General features: G+C 33.4%; 2 protein-coding genes across 2 annotated transcripts; one reads left to right on the top strand and one right to left on the bottom strand.

Moving 5' to 3' along the window:
- The first annotated feature begins 2,814 nt into the window (after positions 1-2,814).
- On the top strand, positions 2,815-3,881 carry LOC114419126 (zinc-finger homeodomain protein 9-like). The gene has a single exon (XM_028384734.1). It carries the CDS (start codon positions 3,130-3,132, stop codon positions 3,658-3,660), a length of 531 nt encoding a protein of 176 aa, XP_028240535.1. The 5' UTR covers positions 2,815-3,129; the 3' UTR covers positions 3,661-3,881.
- A 5,253-nt stretch (positions 3,882-9,134) lies between these two features.
- On the bottom strand, positions 9,135-17,470 carry LOC114418715 (putative 3,4-dihydroxy-2-butanone kinase). The gene is made up of 20 exons (XM_028384194.1): positions 17,210-17,470; positions 16,509-16,582; positions 16,344-16,407; positions 15,928-16,040; positions 15,776-15,823; positions 15,301-15,372; positions 15,118-15,207; positions 14,709-14,882; positions 14,299-14,382; positions 13,463-13,518; positions 12,831-12,961; positions 12,652-12,744; positions 12,406-12,470; positions 10,742-10,885; positions 10,610-10,650; positions 10,305-10,388; positions 10,142-10,215; positions 9,916-10,028; positions 9,746-9,841; positions 9,135-9,491 (listed from the first exon to the last, which is right to left on the bottom strand). The coding sequence occupies exons 1-20, from the start codon at positions 17,247-17,249 to the stop codon at positions 9,369-9,371; spliced, it is 1,779 nt and encodes a 592-aa protein (XP_028239995.1). The 5' UTR covers positions 17,250-17,470; the 3' UTR covers positions 9,135-9,368.
- Between the last annotated feature and the right edge of the window lie 3,542 nt (positions 17,471-21,012).

The raw sequence follows: 21,012 nt of genomic DNA, 5'->3' as shown, positions 1-21,012 counted from the left end.
CTAAACTTGTTAATAAAGACTTACTTAAAAGTATACCGATTACAACTACTTAATTAGTTTTTACAACTACTTAACTAGTTCTTAGATTTCTGTGAAGAAGGATGTCATTGTCCACCAAACTAGATTTTAGTGGCATGAGAAAAAAATCAAAAGTTAAGACCTGCATTTATTTTGTACTGTATTTTTTAAATTTTAAACAATGACTCAGATTTGATTCTTATTGGTAAAGTGGTGAAATTTCACATTAATAACATGATAATTCAAGAAAACTATAATGAAAATATAAAAAAAAAATCACTATTCCATGAGAAAAAAAATTGCCCAGTTGGCAAGTTAATTCTAATATTAGTGTGACTATTTAACTGGGTTAATTCTTATCAAATCATTAAATACATATTTGCTTTAACTTATTTTAAATCAATAAAGACTTAATTATATTTCCCTCCCCCCCCCCCCAAATTACTGAAATTTTATCTTTAAAGATTTGTTTTCACATTATATTTCTCAGTTCACAAAATGTGACGAATTTTGCCATACTTTATTAAATCCCAAATAGCAAAACGCACTTTCTGAATTTTGAATCCTTAGTAAATACATGTATTTAAAATAATTTCTTTTAAAGTAGCAAAAAAATTTAATTATTTTAAGTATGTGTATTTATTGACGGGTTCAAAACTGTTAGAAAGTATTCACGATTCAATACAGACTTGATATATTAGGTCAAAATTCATCACATTTTGTAAATTAAGAGGCAAAATTTGTGAAGAGAATTCTTGAGAAACAACAAGATTGTGTAATTTTGAAGGCAAAATATTATAGGTTGAAACAATATTCTTTTCAGCTTTTTCATCAAACAGTTGTAAAAAAAAAAAATCTAAATATTACAATCATGTACCAAAATGCACTACATGATGAGGAAAGCAGTTAATCATTTCTACCACAATCATCGTAACAAATTTGAGCAGCCTTTTTTCCCCTTTCTTTGTAAGCCACAAATTTAAACTACCCTTTAACTTTTCCTTTTGCAATATCCTTGTTACCTTATAGTGTATATACGTTTCAATTTCTAACTTTTTTGAAGAAAAAATTTAATCTTGTTTTTGCTGATTAGTATTATAAGGAATGATAAAGTGATAATAATTAGAAAATAGACCGAGCACATTTTGGTTGCAGCCTTAACCAAAAAGAGCCAAACAGACCAAGCCGATTGTGCACCAAAAGTGGCATCTAGCTATAACTAGCTTTGCGGGTGTTGTGGTACTGTTGGAAAGGGTCACATAGTACAGTGACTGGACACTGAATGGAGAAAAGGAAACAAAGCAATTTGCTTCCCAAAGACACTGAAACATTATAATTATTTTCCGACACATCAAGTGAATTCATCCTTTGCACTCTCAATTTCCAACCCACCTATTATTCACTCCACACTTCACTTATTCTTCATGCCCACACCATCCCATTCCATTCCTAAGCACACCTCACTTCTTCTATCTCCTCATTCAAAACTAAGTTTTTAAGTGTGTTTGATTATGCGTTAAAAGCATATGAAGCACGGACACCTCAGTTCCTTACAGTGTTCGGTGTCCGACACGCGTCCGTATTAGTATTTGATACCAATATGATACCTATACTACGTTCTATATTTTATACATTACAGTGTCCATGTATCCGTGTCCGTATCGTATCTGGTGTCGATGTCGGTGTTTGATAATTACAAGCACTAGTAACGTGTAAAGAATGTGAAAAGAGGTAGTTTTAATGTGGACATGAGAATTTGTATCCTCTCTTGGAAGCGATCCTATTTGAAGAGCCATCGAGTATTATTACATTGGAACGTCACATCTTTTAGCACAAATTCCTAACAAGCACACAAAACAAAAGATGCTATAAAATGTGGTTGCTTAAATATTTTTGGTTTTATATTTTAATTAGAATTGAAATTTTATCTTGGTAACTTTTTTATACAATGACAACAATGAAGTTTGAATGTAAGACTTCACGTAAGCTACCTCAATCCCTCTACGTTAGGATCTCAGTAATTTATGTTTATCTTTAATGCAAATTTTCATTACATGTTTGCTAATGTAAAATTTTAATTCAGGTTGAAAATAATGCCAAAAACACATAAGATTTAAATTGTATATATCTAAGTTTTATCTGTATGCACTGTATATTTTGATAACTCAACCTGCATGATTGATCTGCACCATGCCACCGTCTTTCTTTTGATTTGTTGTTCTCTAAATTAAACACAAGGAATAAGTATTCTTTTGTAGTTTAGTACATGGAATAGTATCAAAATTTGCAAATATGATACATGAGACTATACAAATATTTGTTTGGTTTCCTTTTCCTTTCTAGCTTATTAAAATTGCTTCGTATCGTATGACCTTAATTTTGATTAATTTATATATATGTAAATAGAATGACCATCATACTGAGCTTGGTAACCGATGATGAATAATGAATGATCTTGATTGTAATTGATATCTCTGACTGACAAATGTTTGTGGTGCATGTGAACAACAATATATTCTTATTCAGTTGTGTGTGTGAAGTTCCACGCCATTGTGAATCAAAGACTTAGTTGTTTGTTGTATGGGCAATTTTTGACGCCTTTGGAGCCCCTAACATGGGGGCATATATATATATATATATATATATATATATATATATATATATATATATATATATCCAATCTGTCAGCCAATATATTTGATAAATATGCAACACCATATAACTAAAACTACTTAAGAAAACATCCACTTGCTTTCTCATCTTCTTTCCATTATATTTTTTCTCTTTATTTTTGTTTCTTATTCTAGCTCTCACAACATTTCCCCTTGTTTTTTACACAAACTTGATGTAATCTTATCTTTGGTTATTGCATGTCCTTTGACACTTTTATGTAGATGACATTAGGGGAGATATTGCCTAGTTGTATAGGACGCTAGCATGTCCACGCAACGGGGAACACCGTAAATATCCTCTCCAACCATGCCTATTCTCGTCACTCTCCATATCAATGTCCACACAATACATACACCAAATAAATATATATATTAAAACCTTCACTACACCCCTCTCTCAAAGTCACACAAAAACCACACAAGCAAGAAAGAAAGAAAGATGGAGAACTCATCATCTTCAAACTATCTCTACCGAGAGTGCCTCCGCAACCATGCAGCCAGCCTGGGCAGCTATGCCACGGATGGCTGCGGGGAGTTCACCCTCGACGCGGATAGCGTCTCGTCCCCTTCCCTCCAGTGCATGGCCTGCGGCTGTCATCGCAACTTCCACCGCAAGGTCACGTGCCCTGCGGTGGAAGGGCCGCAGGTCGTGACTGGAGGGAGCGGAGACATGATGGAGTATTCAGGAGGGGAGGGAAGAATGGAGATGGGAGAGAGGAGTGGTGGAGGAAGCAGCAAGAAGAGGTTCAGGACGAAGTTTAGCGCTGAGCAGAAGGAGAAGATGTTGGGGTTTGCGGAGAAGCTAGGGTGGAAGCTGCAGAGGAAAGAGGTGGATGATGAGATTGAGAGGTTCTGTAAGAGTGTGGGAGTCACTAGACAAGTTTTCAAGGTGTGGATGCATAACCACAAGAACAATTCTAACTCTTCTACTAATTCTTCTGTTAATCTCTCTTCTCTCACTCAGTCATGATCCCACTTCCTAAACTTAATTAGAGGGAGAGAGAGATGCATGTATCTTATTATTGCTATTTTTAAAATATTTTCTTCTCTTTTTTTTCTTTTCTTTTTCTTTTTAAATCGAGGCTTGGAAGTAATGATTTTGTAATTTATCTATATCCTTGATGCATGCGTTAGTATACATTTGTTTTTTATTTTTCTTTTTGAGTTTTTTACTTGAGGAAAAATAAGGAGAAGATTCATGTATGTGAAGTAATATACAGGAGCTTGGGAAGATTCAAGTAGCAGGTAAAATAAAACTGTTTATGAGGTGAACACGTAAATGGTATATGAAAAAGAGAAAAATATAAATTTGATAAGATTTATGATATAATAGGATGAAAAAGATAAAAAAAATAAAATAAAAGATGTTAATAAAATGTTTAAAATAAATAATTGTTGATGTTTCATTAGTTATTTTTCAATATATATCACTTGACTTACTGTCTTCACAGGTTCACACATCTGGTTGAATCTTTAGTGTATACATGCCGTGACTTAGGTTTGATTATTAGACAATGTGTAAGCTAGCTAGTTTCACTATAAATTCCTGCTGTTGGTGATCTTTCCTAATTTCGTAAGGGGTGTGTCTTCTCTTATAATTTTTTGTTTTGAAAAAAATGTCATTTGACTGCTTCGCAAAAATTAATTTTGTTTTCGACTGGTGCATGAGTTAATTGCCCTCTATATTTACCAGCTGTGAAGTTATTTCTTTATCTCTATCACTTGTTAGTTCATGGTCTCCACAAATTTCTATATGATATGTAATCAATGGTATTAGTTATTTTATTTTAAATTTAAAAAAAAAAACATAAATACATGTCATGCAAACATTAGTTCAGATCATAGACAGGTGATGCTTTAAAATCACCTACTAGTAGATCCATTTTCTTAAGCTTATATTATTTTAATAAAAAATATTTTTTTTATAAAATAAACAATTTTATTGTTTTTTATGTATGTATTTAAATTTTTTTTAAGAAAAGGATTCTTTTGTTTTTTGAAGAAGCAAAATTATATCCGTTTCTTAAAAAAAATACTTTTTTAAAAGCACTTTTTTATATTAAAAAATTAAAAAAATTAACCCAAGTTCTCGTCTTTCAGGAAAATGGTAGACTAAATTTCACACAAAACTAATTCTGTCACATTTAAACTCAGAGGAGTTGCATTATTTTTTCTTTTTATATTGGCGACATTAATATTTGTACTTAGAACTTTATATAAAACTACGACTTTAAGCTTCCACCTCTAAGCTAACTGTAAAAGGTTTTAAATCATGATTATTCACTTTAACACCATAGATATGTGTGTATTGGGGTGACAGATGACTTTGACGATATCTTCTATGGTTCCAATGCATCTCAGAAGTCACAACCACCATTTGTGATTGCTATTTGATGTTATAATTCAATATTTGTCATGCATTTTTGAAAATTTTTGGGTTGCTTGCAATTCCTACCTTGGTTCAGGAAATGGATATGTTCTTTTGCTTTATTGTCACTTTGCAACCGGTGCACCCCTTATGAATTTTGTTGCCTACTTCTTCCTGTAAAAAAAATATAATAATCCTTATTATGATTTTTTTCATACAACAAAGTTTGTTCTTGGGAGGTGATTTGACAAAATGGCAAGGTCATGGTCATCATGCTTTGCCAACGGATTATTAAATTATGTTTCAATAAATAAAGATTACAGCATGGATTCTGTGCTTAGCATGTAAAGCGTCAGGACGTGTTTGGAACATGTTTTTTTGTTTAGTTCTTGGGAATTATGTTTTTCATAAATCACGTCTCTAAAAATAATAATTTTTGGGGATAGATGCTTAAAGATGTTATCATAACTGTTGTTAAGAGTTAAAAAATTTTGGGCTATGTGAATTTTGGATTCCAGATTCCTTGATGAGAGTTTTTTTTCCATGAACATCGTTAAATTTCTCAAAATATTATTATTTTTTATCATCATTGGTGTAAAATATTCACTAATTTTACTAATTATCCATCTTTACTAAAAATTTAGATGATCACTTTCAATGAGATTTTTCCTCCCAATTTTTTTTTCATCTACATGATTCTTAAAGAATTCAAACTTAGTTTCATTGTCTAATCAACAACATGTTGTTTAAAACGTTATTATTTCAAAATGATATTTGAAATTCATATTAAACATAAGAATCTAATATTTTCAATTTAAAATTCCTTAAAATCTTAAAAAACCTTATAGTTTTTTACTTTTAAATATAAAGATATCTTTGGTTACTAAGCTTTTTTAAACGAGTCATCCGTTGATAATTACACGATCAAAGAACATTAAGACATGGTAGCATATTGAAAACCAAAATAGAATCAAACAACTCCTGGTTTTCTTTTCCAGACTCATTAGTTTTTCTACGAGTTTTTGTAAAATGAAATAATTAAAATTTGGCAAATTCAATCGTGCCTACTCAAAGGGTATTAGTACCTTTCTTGAGTAAATTAATAAATTATAAACACATGCACTTGTAATACATTTTATAAGTAGTACAAAACTAATAATAATATGTTTAAGATTTATGTTTTTTATTGCTGAATGACTCGGGATTACTTTTGATGTCCATTCTATTTCCACTTGCATAATTTTTTCATGTTCAATATTTAAATTTGAAAAAAAGACCCTAATTATGCAATTATAAAATTTTAATGTATGGATAATAATTTTTCAATTCAACATTTGTACCTTGAAGGGCTATGGAACCCAATGATTGGATCAATTACAGTTTCATTCTCATTTCGCATTAAATAAATGAAGGGTAGGACTTAAAAGTCAGATCAATAAGTGGTAAAGAATCTTTTGCAACGTTGCTGGACCACGTACTGACCCTTATGGATTCAATTTTTACCTTCGTTTGTACGCAAATCCAAAAAGAATTAAAACGGATGTTCATGTCCCTTCCTCCACAAGAAAGGAAGTTAGAATCACAAATTAAGGTTAATGACTCCCACCCCTTTCTAACTTAAGCTGTCTCACACCCATGTGACATTTGTTCTTTTTTAAGTGTTTAACTAGGGTATTTTTCAACTAATCATTTGTAATACTAAGATTCATTTAAGCAGATAACTTTTTTAAGAGATATTTTTTTATACACAAAGACTTAAAAATCAAACTCTTAACCATATATTATAAAAAACAAAATTATCTATTAATCATGTAAGATTACATGTCACTCATGTGAAATTTAAGATGATCTTGCATGTGTCTCTGTAAAAGGCAAAAGGCAAAAGGGTTTCAATGAAATGTGAAATTTAAACATCTGCCTAGAACCCGAGAGACAAGACCACAGTTTAGGTGAAACAACCTGGCATGTTAGCAGTACTGAGGTGCTGCTCTTCGAATTAGGGACAAAAGAAAAGACAGCACATGGACTCGCAAATTGCAACCTAACCGCAAGATGTTGAGAGGCTAATGCTCCCTTTATATACAGCCAACTTGCACTACTGCGGCACATTGATCTCTTTCCAATGGAGTTTTCTATAAACAGGGTATCCTCAATAATTTGCGGTTATGTTGCACTTTACAAGTTACAATCCATTTTACCTGTCACTAATGATTTTTTGTGAAAAGGGTGGTTTTCTTTTTCTTTTACCAAAAAGAAAAAGAATATAATGATTTTAATAGTTATGCATTTATAATATAGTTTTTTTTTTCCAACTAATCAGACATTACCATTAGTATGTCAAGTGCATAGATGACAATATCACTCATAATTTAAGCAATACACCTCTTCGGTCTAACAATTTTAAAAACTTTTACTAAATGAATCATACAAATAACCTTGCGTCCTTATATTTATCATTATTTCCTAAAAATACATGCACGTGGAACCCACAAAATTTTAAGGACCAATGTTCATGTAAGCATCCACTGCTTCATGAGTACTTGATAAGAACTTTTTCAATGAGTTACTCTTAATAAGAATTTGTGTTTAATAAGTTTCAACCAGAGGGCGAGTCCTCGTGCAGCGGTAAAGTTGTGCCTTGGTGACTTGGAGGTGTTCTAAGAAAAGTGCTAACAACATATATTTTTAACACTTTTTATATAATTTATTTCTTACTATTTAAAATTCATTCAAAATTACAAAAATGGCGAGGTTTGTTGAATTAGAAGTAGAATCTATAAAATTTGGTGGTTTTCAATAAATTTAACCAATAATAAAGAATGGGTGTTGCTAGCATTTATCATAAGAAATTGGGATTGTATATATAAAAGAAATAATAAATGAGAAAGTAAATACTTTTTATATTTTGAATATACAAAATACATTTAATACTTACTATGCAAAAACAAAATATTAATAAAAACATATTGTAAGAGAATTTAAAATTAATCAATTAATAATGAGAAGAAACCTGGCTGGCTTAAGCGATTAGGTGGTTTGCTAGCAAAGTCCAATTCCATTTGAAAATCAAGCAATCCTCTACCATTTAAGCTGAGCCTATTGGTTTTATCTACGAGAGGGCTAATTTTCAAACTTCCATCTGAATATTGAATGAAAGGAAGAAATTGGCAAGTCACGCATGAAAGGGGGCCAATATAGAAGGACACTATGAAAACACACTAGGTTCTTTGCAGGGCACGTCTTATTCAGCTAGGGGCAGTGAGAGAGCTTAATGCATGCACGAACTCACAGCCCACTAACATTTCAAATGGCCACGTTTGACAAGATAACGACTGATCCATCACTCACTCTAATTACTTTCGTACAACTGCACTCCTATGCAATTCTTGGCGATTCTGCTCCACTCCTTTCAACAATATCTCCAAGAAAATAGCAAGAGTATTATTAGACTAAAAATTTAAACAATAAAAGAGCAAAATGGGTCATTTTTTATTCTATAGAAGTGTATGTTTTATTGAGAAATTCTCTGGCGATAATCTCCATTTACTTTGAGGTAAGCAGTAGAATCACCATGATCACAAGATGAGTGACTACTTGGTTACCAAATGTTCAATGTATCTTGTGATTAACGTGTCTTCCTCTAAAGCTCATTCATTTCACACCACAATTTTCAGGCAAACCGGTTTGACTCAAAATATGAAGTTATCTAATTTTGAGAGAATATTAACGAACACACTTTCTTTTTGGGTGAACCGAAGTTCTCCTAACCAAAAGTCAAAATCTAATATATCTTGATATATTGAGATTTATAACTTTTTAAATCAACCCACAATATTTTGTAGGATCCATGACTTATTTAATAATTCTTTTTAATAAATTCTAATCAATAACAAAGAATATGGTAACTGTTAAGTGTGCGTTCAAGTATGTTGCTACGTTTCCTCTTTATCAGCCACTCTGAATGTTTCCCCAGTACATTCCATATCTTTCACTTGGGAGAAATGACCAACGAAATTTATTGTTTTCAACTTAAGGGCATGCTGTAAACTGATAAAAATGAATAAAGCAGCCACGAAGATTACAATCATGAGCTCAAATTGAGACTGACATTATTGTCGATTGTAGTAATAAAGTTTCAAATTTACATCCACTTTTAAATTTTTGGCGTATATGAAAGTGACTGGGAATTGCTCTCTCAGCTTTATGCATGAAAGACATAAGCGGAGAGCCTTAAATGGTTACAGGAGAGTACAAAATTTGGAACAAAACTTGGGTATATCCGCACAAACAGGACATTTCAAGTATATAGCTTAGCTCTGGTATTTGGCCTTCACAGCTAAGGCCGCGGCTCTGTACCATGTAGCGGCAGCCATAGCACCAGGATCAGGAACTGTTGAAAGAATCTCTCCAGAAAAGTAAGTCGAACGTCCAGCCTGCATATGCTACCCCCATCAGATCCACTAATAATGACAACAGTAGATTAAAACATGCAAAGGATTTTCTTATGATTTTGTATTTTTCATGCCATTTAGGAATTTGGTCCTTCAGTCACTACAATAGGTTGGAACTCTCTTCAGTCTTCACTAATTGTGTGAAAAAAATCAATAGATTAATTTTAAACTCTAAATTATAAGGAAGCATCTACACCACAAAAGTTTTCCCACTTGAACCATTAATAAGTTGTCACCTGTGCTTGCATGTCTACCGTTGACTGAGCTCCAGCCAATGCAGCTTCAGAGGAGAGAACAAATGCGATGCAAGGATCAACTCCAGAATTTAATTTCTGTAAAGCCAAATCATTGTAAGTAACAGTAAATAAAGTCATGAAAATAATGAAGGGAAATGAACAGATATTACCTCTTCAAGAACCAACGATGCTGGGATAAGGGCATCTAACAATGTTCTATATCCAGCACTAGCCCCCCCATATTTACTTACAGCAGCAATGGAAACTGCGAGTGCTTCAGCCCCTGAATCAACAAAAGGACTCATGAGGGGTGGAAAGTCCAACCAAAAAAAGGATAAAAGGGGAAATATTGTAAAGTTTTTGTTGAACGATGCTTGATTTGGAGAATGTTCTCACATTGTTTTGAAGTGACACCAGAATGGGAACTTGCTTTTAGCACCGAATGTGCTGCCTTAAAAAATATAGTATATCTGGAAAAGAAATTAGTGAGTGACAAGAGTCAGATTTCAGATAGCATAAATGATTAAACTTTAAAGGAGGCATAGGAATGGCATCATACATGATCCCACTTGTTCCTCCCATGGATCTTCCAATTGATGAACCAATTTCACCGACAGTTTCTGCAGCATCATTTAGAGGGTAACTGAACAAAAAATAGCAGTTTAGGTCAGACTGCTATCACAATCCAAATTGACAACATTTTTGCAGCAACCACCATTGCAGTTCCTCAAGAACATAAACTCTTATAAAGCAATAAAGAAAAACATATACAAATAGTCCATTAATCAAATACATGGGTAAATAAATCTAAACAAGAAAAACAAAAATATATAGAAGGCTAAGCAATGCAGAGCATAAACTTACTTTTTGATGTCCTCAAGAATTGCTTTTGCACCTCTATACATCTGCAGAAGAAAAATCAGACACCAAGTAATACACATGATACAGCAACATTTAAAACTAAACCAAGTAAACAGTTTTGAGGATAAGACTCACAGTTGATCCACAGTCACCATCACCAACTTTACCATCCCATTCATTTAAATTGTCCTTCAGATTTATAATTGCATTTGCAGCAGCTTCAATGGCTACCTCAAGAATTTGGCCTTGCTCATTTAGTTGTAATGGCTGACTTCGTGGCTTACATAAAGCAAATATGGAAACCAGATTTTAAAAAAATTGTATTAAGACACAAGAAAAGAAAACTGAAGGAAGGGGGAGGTGTAAAAAAGGATCAAGAAAGCAGAAAGCTAACTATGAAGTATTTATTTCCCTTAAGAGAAACAGGACATCCACTGCCAAGAAGTTAAGATGTTTTAAGCATCATTGCACATTAATAACAAACACCATGTTGCCAAAAGGAAAAAAAAAAAAAAACTCTCCATACCATGCATGAAAATAAGCTGAGTTGCATAAAAGAGCATAATTCACATACTAAAATTTGAATGAATTTCTTTTTATACAAACTATTGTATTGTAATTTGTTGTTTTGTACTGATTGCAAGACTGGCAGGGGGTTCACTTATATTGGAGAACAACTAGATTGAGCTAATGCTGAAAGTCACCATAAAATCAACTAAACTAAGAGTTTGATTGGATGGTAGCAATAGTCTTCATTCTTGACAATTTTTTAATGCTTAGTGCAATAAATTAGCACTAATACAAAATTGATGGTTGATAATCTTAATTTCATACTAAATACAGGAGTCATTGCAGCCTTTTAGAAATATTGTATGAAGGGGAAAGAGGAAGAAAGCAAAATTTGGAGGAAGGTGCCAAGATGACTCAAGATAGCCAAGGAAGAGAACCCAGTGGCCAGGTGCTGGTGGTAGAAGGGGAAGGAATTTAAATAGATGAAGTTTAACGGTTGCATTAAAAATAAAGAAAATTTGAAAATGTATTTTTGTTGTGAAAAATGTTCTGTGAACTAGAATGTCCTTTTATGATGGGCTCATAATTCAAAGTCTGATGTGGAGGGAGATATAATGGGTCAGCAACAAGAAAGGACTGCCATTTTGTACTCCTCCAAAGTGCTTGGATGATGATGCCCTCTCTTTGGAACCTAACAGTTGACTGTTAATTTTGCTCTCTCCTGATGCAAGGCTCAATTCAGTGAAAGAGGATTGATGGTTTTCCACAGAGGCCACCATGTTGGCCATGCAATCCACCCAACACATCCATCTATCAAACATTGTTGGTGGTATGGACAGAAATTCCACACTCAAAAATGAAATCCTCCCCTAATCCAGTAGGTTGGACCAATGATAATGACCAGAATGAGTCTAGCCCAATGAGTATTATTGAACGAGAAACAAAAACCCAAAGAGCAAATACAAATCAATGACCAGAGCAACAGCTCCTTAGAGAAGGAATCCCCCCTGCCCAACTAAATGACTCATTATTAAACCAACAAATAGATGAAGTTCAGCTAACCACAAAGAACCAACAAAGCTAGTATCAAATGTTATACAAAAAAAAAAAATGCTAGTCAAATTTCAACAGCTAAAACAGAAAAACTACCAGATAATCCAATCAGATAGAATTCATATGATCATTTTTCATAGGGTTGTTATTAAGCATATTTGTCCTAATCTAATTTCTTAGATCACAATAGTTACATGGTATAGAAGGGAAATGACATCTAATTTCCATGGATATACCTCATCAGTCTTTGCTGATCGAGATGCTGGAATTGGAACAGGAATCTTAGCAGGCGGGTGATTACCTTTAAAGAAAAAACAATTTCAAAAGTTCGATCAACGAATAATTAATTAATTTGCTCCAATCAATATCACAGTTGAATGAACATTTTAGAGGTAAAAGCTTGTTACTAGAAAAGTACCAACATTGAAAATTTTCCATGTAATAAAATTGATTGATGAAAACAACTAGAGAAAATTACTAACCATCAGCAGCAACAGGCCAATAAGGAGCTTTAGTTGGAGCATCTAATCGTTGAAGAATAACTGGATCAGCCTTCATAATAGAAATTGAGAAACCTAACAGAAAATGAAATAATGCTAATCAGAACTGCATAATGAAAAAAAAAAAAAGAAGCCTATTGCTATTGGCTGTGGTAACAAACCTGCCATATCAAGAGAAGTCATAAATGACCCTGTATAAACTCTATCAACAGCCAATCCATGTTCTAGCTGTAATTTTGGAACTGTTTTTCCAGCTATAATCATTAGTTCCATTGTAGGAGTGGCACCTAACCTGCATATGAGAAATCATTTAAGAAGTAAGTAACCATTCTAAAGGCAAAATGTTTTGTCAAAAGGAATCTTGAACATCAATAAAAAAAAAAAAAAAAATTGAAAGCATTTTCAGATGTAATATTTGAAATTCTAGATTATGGGGTTCGTGATTTAGGAATGTCTGAATATTTAAAAAGTAAAATGTATGCCCGAAAAACATGCATATTTTAAAAAATTCAATAGAAGAATTTACAAAGACAGAAGCCTGAGGAGAGAGGATTGAAGAAGGGAGGTTAAAAACCTTCAAAGAATGCACAAGAAAAAGCTAAAAAGATGGATGAATTGTGTTAATGCTACCTAATAAAAGGCAATATATTTTCAATATGAAAATATATTAGATGAGACAACTTTTTCAATGAAACCTCTTTGGATGTAGACAAAACATGTGTTAAAGATCTGTTATCTTCTTTTCTCAACATTCAATAATGAGAAGATCTATTAAACACATTCATGAACCTACCCATTGACCATAAGGACCACTCTTTCTCCTCGAGTTATCGGTACATAGTTTGTTTCCTGCAAACATTACCAAACAAAGATTGTGACCCACTCACTAGAATGATAATTGCACTGCCTACATGCTTAAAGTACACTCTTATTGACGAAAGGAAAGAGTAGATTGATAAGAAGAAGCAATTTTGGGATCAATCTGTGCACATTATTCCCAAAGTCCTTTCTAATAAGATATTGTAGTCAAATTTAACTATTACAAATTTTAGCAGACAAAATAGTCCATTTGACATTTTTATGCTACTTAGAGAGAGAATGTCTCTTTAATAAGTTTCTTTGTCCAATATTTGTAGGGCCATAGGGTTCTATCATTTGAATATATTTTCCGATTTTAATAGGTCATTGTTTATTTTGACTCAATTCTGAGAATTTATTTTATTTAGTGCATCGTCCTGTTCACTTTCCTATTTATACTAATTTGTACTAACATAAGTTCACAAGACATTGTTTGGTCTCTACAGTGTCTCCAATATATAAATAAACCTTACACTAAAACTCAGGTGCTAACAGGTAGCTTATTCAAATAGAATAGGACACCTTATATATGAAATACTAAGGGGTACATGAACTTTATATGCTAAATTTCTTCAAACTCAATTGAGTATCGTAAACAGAATGCCCCTAGTACAGTCAAAGGGTGAACATCATAGTTCATTTGTCACACATGCCAACTATTGTGAATTTGTGATGTGCTTGTAAAGTATATGTTAGAAGAACATTTCATTCCCAATTAATTAGCATACACCCATCAAGAGCTTTCATGCAATATTGTGGCATACAGCATACCGTGGACAATATTTGCTGTAGAACATGAGAAACCACCACATTTACGGGCTGAATATCAGCCACAGCTGCCCCAGGTTCTCCATGCTGTAAAATGCTACCACATAATGAGCTTAATTTGGAATTTGAATGAGAATAGATTGCAGTAAAGACAGACTTCAAGCACAAGCATTAGGGAGAAAAATATCAAATAACTATAGAGTAGTTTTTATGAAAGAATAATTTAAAGAGAAGAACAAAGAACAAAGAAAAGCACACTATCTCCAATGTTGTGATCTGAAAACCACAAGAAAAATAACAATGCAAGAGCTTATTTCATGCTATAAAACAGAATGACAGATATGCAATACTGCAAAAAAATTGAGTTTTATATTTTTTCTTAATGGGAGATTGAACTAATAAAGAACACTTACAATTCCAAGACCAAGTTCCATCTTTCCTGGCCCCAAACGATCTGATGCAACTTGACCAGGAATTGAGCACACAGTCAAAGCAACACCCATTGTTCCCACTATTTCAGATGCATGTTTTGCTTCAGCAGCAACATCAGCAAGAGAAAGACCACCAGCAGCAGCAGCTCCTGCAACCTGGCTCAGACAAAACAAAAATATCCTTAAACGTGTGGAAATACATAACTAACAACTATACTAAAATACATAATATTTAGTTACAGTTATATTTACAATTAATAATGCTGATGTCAAGAAAAGAAATTACATTAATACCCCGCATAGTCCCTTCATATGTTTTAATGAAAATGTATGGTTAGAGCATTTTTATATGCATTGGTAACAAAGGAAAGAAGTGACTTCATGAATGTACCTTGTGAACCAGAATAGTCCCTGCCAAACCTCTTCTTCCCGCAATCCCTCGAGGTGGAGGTAGTGCACAATCATCCCCAACAATAACAGTCTGAATAGGCAAAGTACATGTCATACTTTACCTACATATTAAATATTTAATTATTTAGAGTACAATGAGAAAACTCTAGCCAGCTAGACATACCTCAACTTTATAACCTTCAGATTTTGCTATCTCAGCAGCCAAGCCAAAGTTCAAACGATCACCAGTATAGTTCTATCAACACCCAAATTCGAACACTATGAATCCAGAAACAAAAGCAAATCCTAATGACTCATCATGAACTGACCATACTAGTGCAAAAGCCACACTTTCTTATATGCTATTCACAGCTTCAAGTTAGTGCAAAAGCCACACTTTCTTATATGTTATTCACAGCGTCAAGTTCATTTAACAAGATGACGAGTTTTTTAAATTTTTTTGGCACACAATATTATAATACTATTATAATTATAATAAAAAAGAAGCTTACTTATGAATCTTTTCACTGTTTATGATCTTAACCACCACAGATAACACTTTCCATGTGTAGGACATCTAATATGCATACTTATATGAAAGACCAATGCAAAAAGCCATCCTTAGGATGACAAAATGCTAAAGAAAGAAAAAAAAATACCTTTACAATCAAAAGACATCCCTTAGGACCAGTTACAGCTCGTATCCCCTAAATTTCCAAATCAATAGGTGGCATCAGAAGAAGAAAAGAGAATGTTGTGCTTATAAATGAAAAGGTAATATGAATATAAATTCTAATAATAATAAACATACAGCTAGAATTGAGTCAACAGGTGGAGAAGAAAATATATCTCCACATATTGCTGCTGTAAGCATTCCTTCTCCGACAAATCCAGCATGGGCAGGCTCATGGCCACTTCCTCCCCCTGTAACATAACATATGGATGTACACAATTTCCTCAATAAAACCTATGAACACAATTAAATTGAACAAATAAAGATGCAAAATCATCCTAAGAAGTTTCATTTTATACATGTTTCATAGGGTGAAATATCATATTTCCACAAACCATTTTCTATATCCTATTCCTTCCTCTTAGAACTTTATTTTCAATTTTTTTTCTTAATTGGCATGACAATTCTTACACACTCTGAACAGAATCCCAATGGCACAACTCCTGAAAAAATGAACTGTTAAGCAATATAAAGTATCCAATGCATGGTCATACCTGATACGATTGCAACTTTATCATATGTTGCAGCTGAAACATCTGCACGTAAGACAACCTTCACCTACATTCAAGCGAAAAACAACAGAAAAAGAAACTGCTTTCAGCAACTCTCACTAATACTACACAAGTTATGCATGTTTCTGTAAGTGTTTTTGTAATCACCAGAGGAAAGCCATCTAAATACTGTAGTCCGGAATATGTCTCCACAAGACCTTCAATGAATTCAGTCACAACATCTGCAATCAAATTTAAAAACAAAAGCAATTATTCAACTTTCAAGACAATTATATACATATATACATACATATATAAATAAATAATAAATGTTTAAATACATTTATATATAAATTATCTAATTATTGCAAAATCTCTTAAGAAAAAGAATAATAAAGAACTGCAGTGCTACTAAGGGGAATACAAACAGAATAAAAAATCTAAATCGGAATCTAACTCTCACATTGAATCACAATCTTCGAACTAAAACAGCTAGATTAACAGGAAATCATCACAATCAATTCTACAACATTTCACGTCGAATATTACGACCAGTAGCAGCGATTTCCGTCATTTAAAGCACAGTGCAAATTCAATCAAAGCCTAATGCTAAAACATTTAAGTTTCAAACAGATTTTATAAAACGAAAAAAAAAAAGTCAACAAAATGCACAGAGCACAAACAGTTAAAAAAATAATCCAGAAGGCGATTCCGCACGGAACTGCGGCGAAAGCATTCAGAACGCAGCAATTGTCGATGGCAAAAGTCAAAGAAGGCGAGGATTGCTGGGGAATTTGACAGAGAGCGAGGAATTGAACGGAGCGAAGGGGGAGAGAGTGAGAGGAGAGGGAAACGAGAGGCGCACGCACCATTGGGGTCGTCGATGAGCTTCTTGTTCGGAAATGCCATGGCGAAGCGGTGTCGGAGTGCGAGAATTGAAGAATGGCGAGAAAACCGAAAACCCTAGAAATGGTTTTGCATGAAACAGTGGTAAGGAGAGAGAGAGTCTGAGAGGGAAGAAGAGAAGTTGTTGTTGTTGTTGTTGTCGTTGCTGTAGCCTTGTTGGTTTGGTGGTGGTGTGAGTGTGGCTCTTTATATACACACAACACAAGAGAAGGAAAGCGAGGGAGTTGATAGTTGGCTTCTTCCAACACGGAAAATTAAAATTAAATAAAGAAAAACGATCTTTCTTTATCCAAATCCCAATTTCGGATTCTCCAAATGCCCTCGCCTTTCACCGTAATTACTAATTAGCCATGCCATGCCTCTTTTATTTAATTGTTAACTAAGTTTTTTTTATAAAAAAAAAATATATATTTATAGTAATCGCCAAGCGCCGTGAATCAACATGGGTAGAGTTGTTTCATCTTTAAGTCAAGATTGGAATTTTAATATACAACTGAGTTTAATATTTTGACAATAATTTTGTTCCTCGTAATGGTCACATTCGACCTCAACCATAATTATTTCTAATATTTATAATTTAGTGAAAATGCAAAAAGTAAATACCTAATTACAAAATCACGTGTATATCTCGATCGAACCCAGCATAATTATCATTAATAATAAATTTTATTTATTTTATTTTAGAAATTAAAGTATCTTTTTTGTAATCATGTCATATGGTACATAGCACTATTACTGTTTATTAATTTCATTAATAATTAATTTTCATCTCAAAACAAAACCAACCACTGTTAATAAGACATATTTTTTTAATTACTTTTTTTTTCATGAGACTTAAAAGATTTATTCTAGTAGAATCAATGTTTTTTTTTTACTGAACAACGATTTATTAATTAAAATCATAATGTATCTTTTACAAAAGACAATTTTAATTAAATTAAAAGAATTATTAAACACAATAAATTTCTTGCTACAAATATTTAATATAAATATTTACGGATGATTTAAACTGAAAACCATTAATTAAACTAAACTAGAATAATCATATAAATGTTTTTTTCACATCTCTTATAAATATTTGTTGATTAACACGCTCGTTAATCTCTCTAATAATAATACAGTAATAATTAATTACTATAATTATAATAATAGCAGTAGTAAGACAAGCCTGACAATGTTTGTCAATCTGTATTTTTATTCTTTTGAATTGGATTTAATGCAGTCCATATGTATTTGTTGTAATCAATGCAAATAAAAATAACGAGGGGTTTAAATAAAATGGTCAATTTTTTTAAAAAAAATTCTGGATATCCTCCGAGAAGAGTGAAAGTCTAATCCCTTCAACTAGTAATTAAATATGGTAAATAGGTATTTTTGTAAAGTGTTGATAAATTCATTTTCGAAAGATAAAAAAATCTAAACAAAATTTTAATGTTCAGGTTTATGAGTCTTTTTTTTTCATTTATATGGAGTTCAACCTTTTCATTTATACTCGATGTGAGACTTTACCTCACACTTGTACTCTAACAACTTTGTTCCATCTTTTATGTATTTGTCAAGAAGAAAGTCGTTGAAGAACTCACCAAAATGGCATGTGCCCAAAAGGACCACCTCGCTCCTTTCCTCAAGTTTCATCGTGTCCACGTAAACAATAATCGTTTTGGATTTGTTGTTATATGTTGTTTGTTAACTCGTTGTCAAGTGTATCAATTTGTCACAAGTAGTAAAATCAAAATGGAAGTCCAAGTGTCGAATCCACAGGGACTTTGGTTGTACTTAAGTGATGCAAACTCAATTATTAAGCAATTAGAAGAGAAAGAAAAAATAGGGAATTGTAAGTGTGAAAGTTGGCGTAAAGGAAAAAGAAAGAGATAACAAGAAAATAAACAATGATAAAAATGCAGAATGATGAATGTGATAATATTGGGATCTAACATGTCAACACTACTTGTAATGCAATATTAATGATTTTCTCTATCTAATGAAATCATTGTTTCCACCCACATGTACTAAAACATTTTATCCTTGGTTTCCCGCACAAAGAGCCTAATTTATTTATTCTTTTTTCCCAAATTTCTTTGTAAAGATAAAAATAATAAATCGCATTAAAATAAGAGATGCAAAAATTGGGTAAAACAAATATCAATCTATTTCTAGCAATGAATTTATTTAGATACTCTTATCCAGTTCTTTAGAAAATAATCATTTTTCAATGCATTATCCTCTAAACATTACATGAATGATTAGACCATAATAATAGAAAAGCACAGAAAAATAATAGAAACATAATTGCATTAAATAGATAATAGACAGAGTTATATTACAAGAGTTTGGCCTGCTGGGCTCCCAACAATGGGGGTTTAGTCTCTCATATCCATGAGAGACTTTACACTTCAGAGGCTAATGTGGATGGAAGAAGGGGTTAGATGACTAGAAGAAAGAAAGGGAGGAATGCCTAAGAACAAAGGTTCCCCCTAAGGGAGAGACTCAGGCTTTGGATATCTTCAATAGAGAGCTCTGAGACTCGGTGTGTCTTTTCCTTCTGCTTCCTACTTCTTTTGTAGGCAAAGACACCAAAAGGGCATGTAAAAGTCATCTTCTCTTGGTCCTTGGGATCCATTGCGATCTGATTATACCCTGAGTACCCATCCAAGAAGCAGTAGAAAGATTGTCCCGCTAGCTACTTCAACATTTGATCCATGAAAGGCAAAGGAAAATGGTCTTTCCTTGTGACTTCATTGAGCTTTCGGTAGTTGATGCACATCCTCCATCCCGTGACAGTCCGAGTGGGAATAAGATCATTCTTTTCATTTCGAACCATTGTCATACCTCCTTTCTTGGGTACCACTTGGACTGGACTTACCTAAGCACTATCAGAAATAGGGTACATGAGTCCAGCCTCAAGTAACTTGAGGACTTCCTTCCTCACTTCTTCTTTCATGGATGGATTAAGTCTCCTCTACAGTTGTCTCATTGGTCTGTACTCCTCCTCCATCATGATCCTGTGCATGCAATAGGCTGGGCTGATTCCCTTGAGATCTGAGATGTGTCACCCAATAACTTACTTGTGTTTTTTGAAAACTTCCATCAACTATGCTTCCTCTTCTGATGATAGGTCACTGCTGACCACAACTGTTTTGATCTCATCCTCTTCTAGAAAAGCATACTTCAGTTGCGTAGGTAGGGTCTTCAACTCCATCTGTGACTTTTCTAAAGGGTTGTCCTTCTTCAGATCTTCAAGAGCATTTTCCCCTGCATAAATCTCCTTCAATCGCTCCAAGTCCTCCAAACAGGCTTCCATCTCTTTCTCCTCCTCATCGGTCAGGAAATCAACTGCATTTTTCAAAGCCTTTTCCAATGCTGAGTAAGTCACCAGGTGTTGCATAGCGTAGTCCGCCTCTTGCTCAATTACCTCCACCTTGAAGCATGACTTGTTATTGTTGGGATGCTTAATTGCTTCAAATAGGTTGAAGGTTACCTTCTGATCATCCACGCTCAGCTCTAAGTTTCCATTCCCGATGTCCACTACACATTTTGCAGCTAGCATGAATGGTTGCCCCAGGATCAAGGGTATCTCCTCATCTTCTTCAATGTCCATGATCACAAAGTCCATCGGAAAAGTGAAGTGGCAGACTTTGACCAGGACGTCTTCAACTACCCATATGGTCTTGTGAAGGAGCGGTCTGCCAGCTAGAGCGTCATCCTCGTAGGGTCAATCTTCAAGTTCCTTATTCTCCTACACATGGAAAGGGGCATCTGGTTGATG

This window comes from Glycine soja, chromosome 7 (genome assembly GCF_004193775.1).
Source record: "Glycine soja cultivar W05 chromosome 7, ASM419377v2, whole genome shotgun sequence".
Taxonomy (NCBI): domain Eukaryota; kingdom Viridiplantae; phylum Streptophyta; class Magnoliopsida; order Fabales; family Fabaceae; genus Glycine; species Glycine soja.
Note: the sequence above shows the minus strand (reverse complement) of the source record. Positions and strands in the feature narration are given on the sequence as shown.

Coding starts and splice junctions, on each gene's coding strand:
- LOC114419126 (XM_028384734.1), top strand. CDS start 3,130: ATGGAGAACTCATCATCTTCAAACTATCTCTACCGAGAGTGCCTCCGC.
- LOC114418715 (XM_028384194.1), bottom strand. CDS start 17,249: ATGGCATTTCCGAACAAGAAGCTCATCGACGACCCCAATG. Junction 16,408..16,508: donor ATTTAGATGGCTTTCCTCTG/GTGATTACAAAA, acceptor GCTTGAATGTAG/GTGAAGGTTGTCTTACGTGC. Junction 10,216..10,304: donor GGAGGAACAAGTGGGATCAT/GTATGATGCCAT, acceptor TTTCTTTTCCAG/ATATACTATATTTTTTAAGG.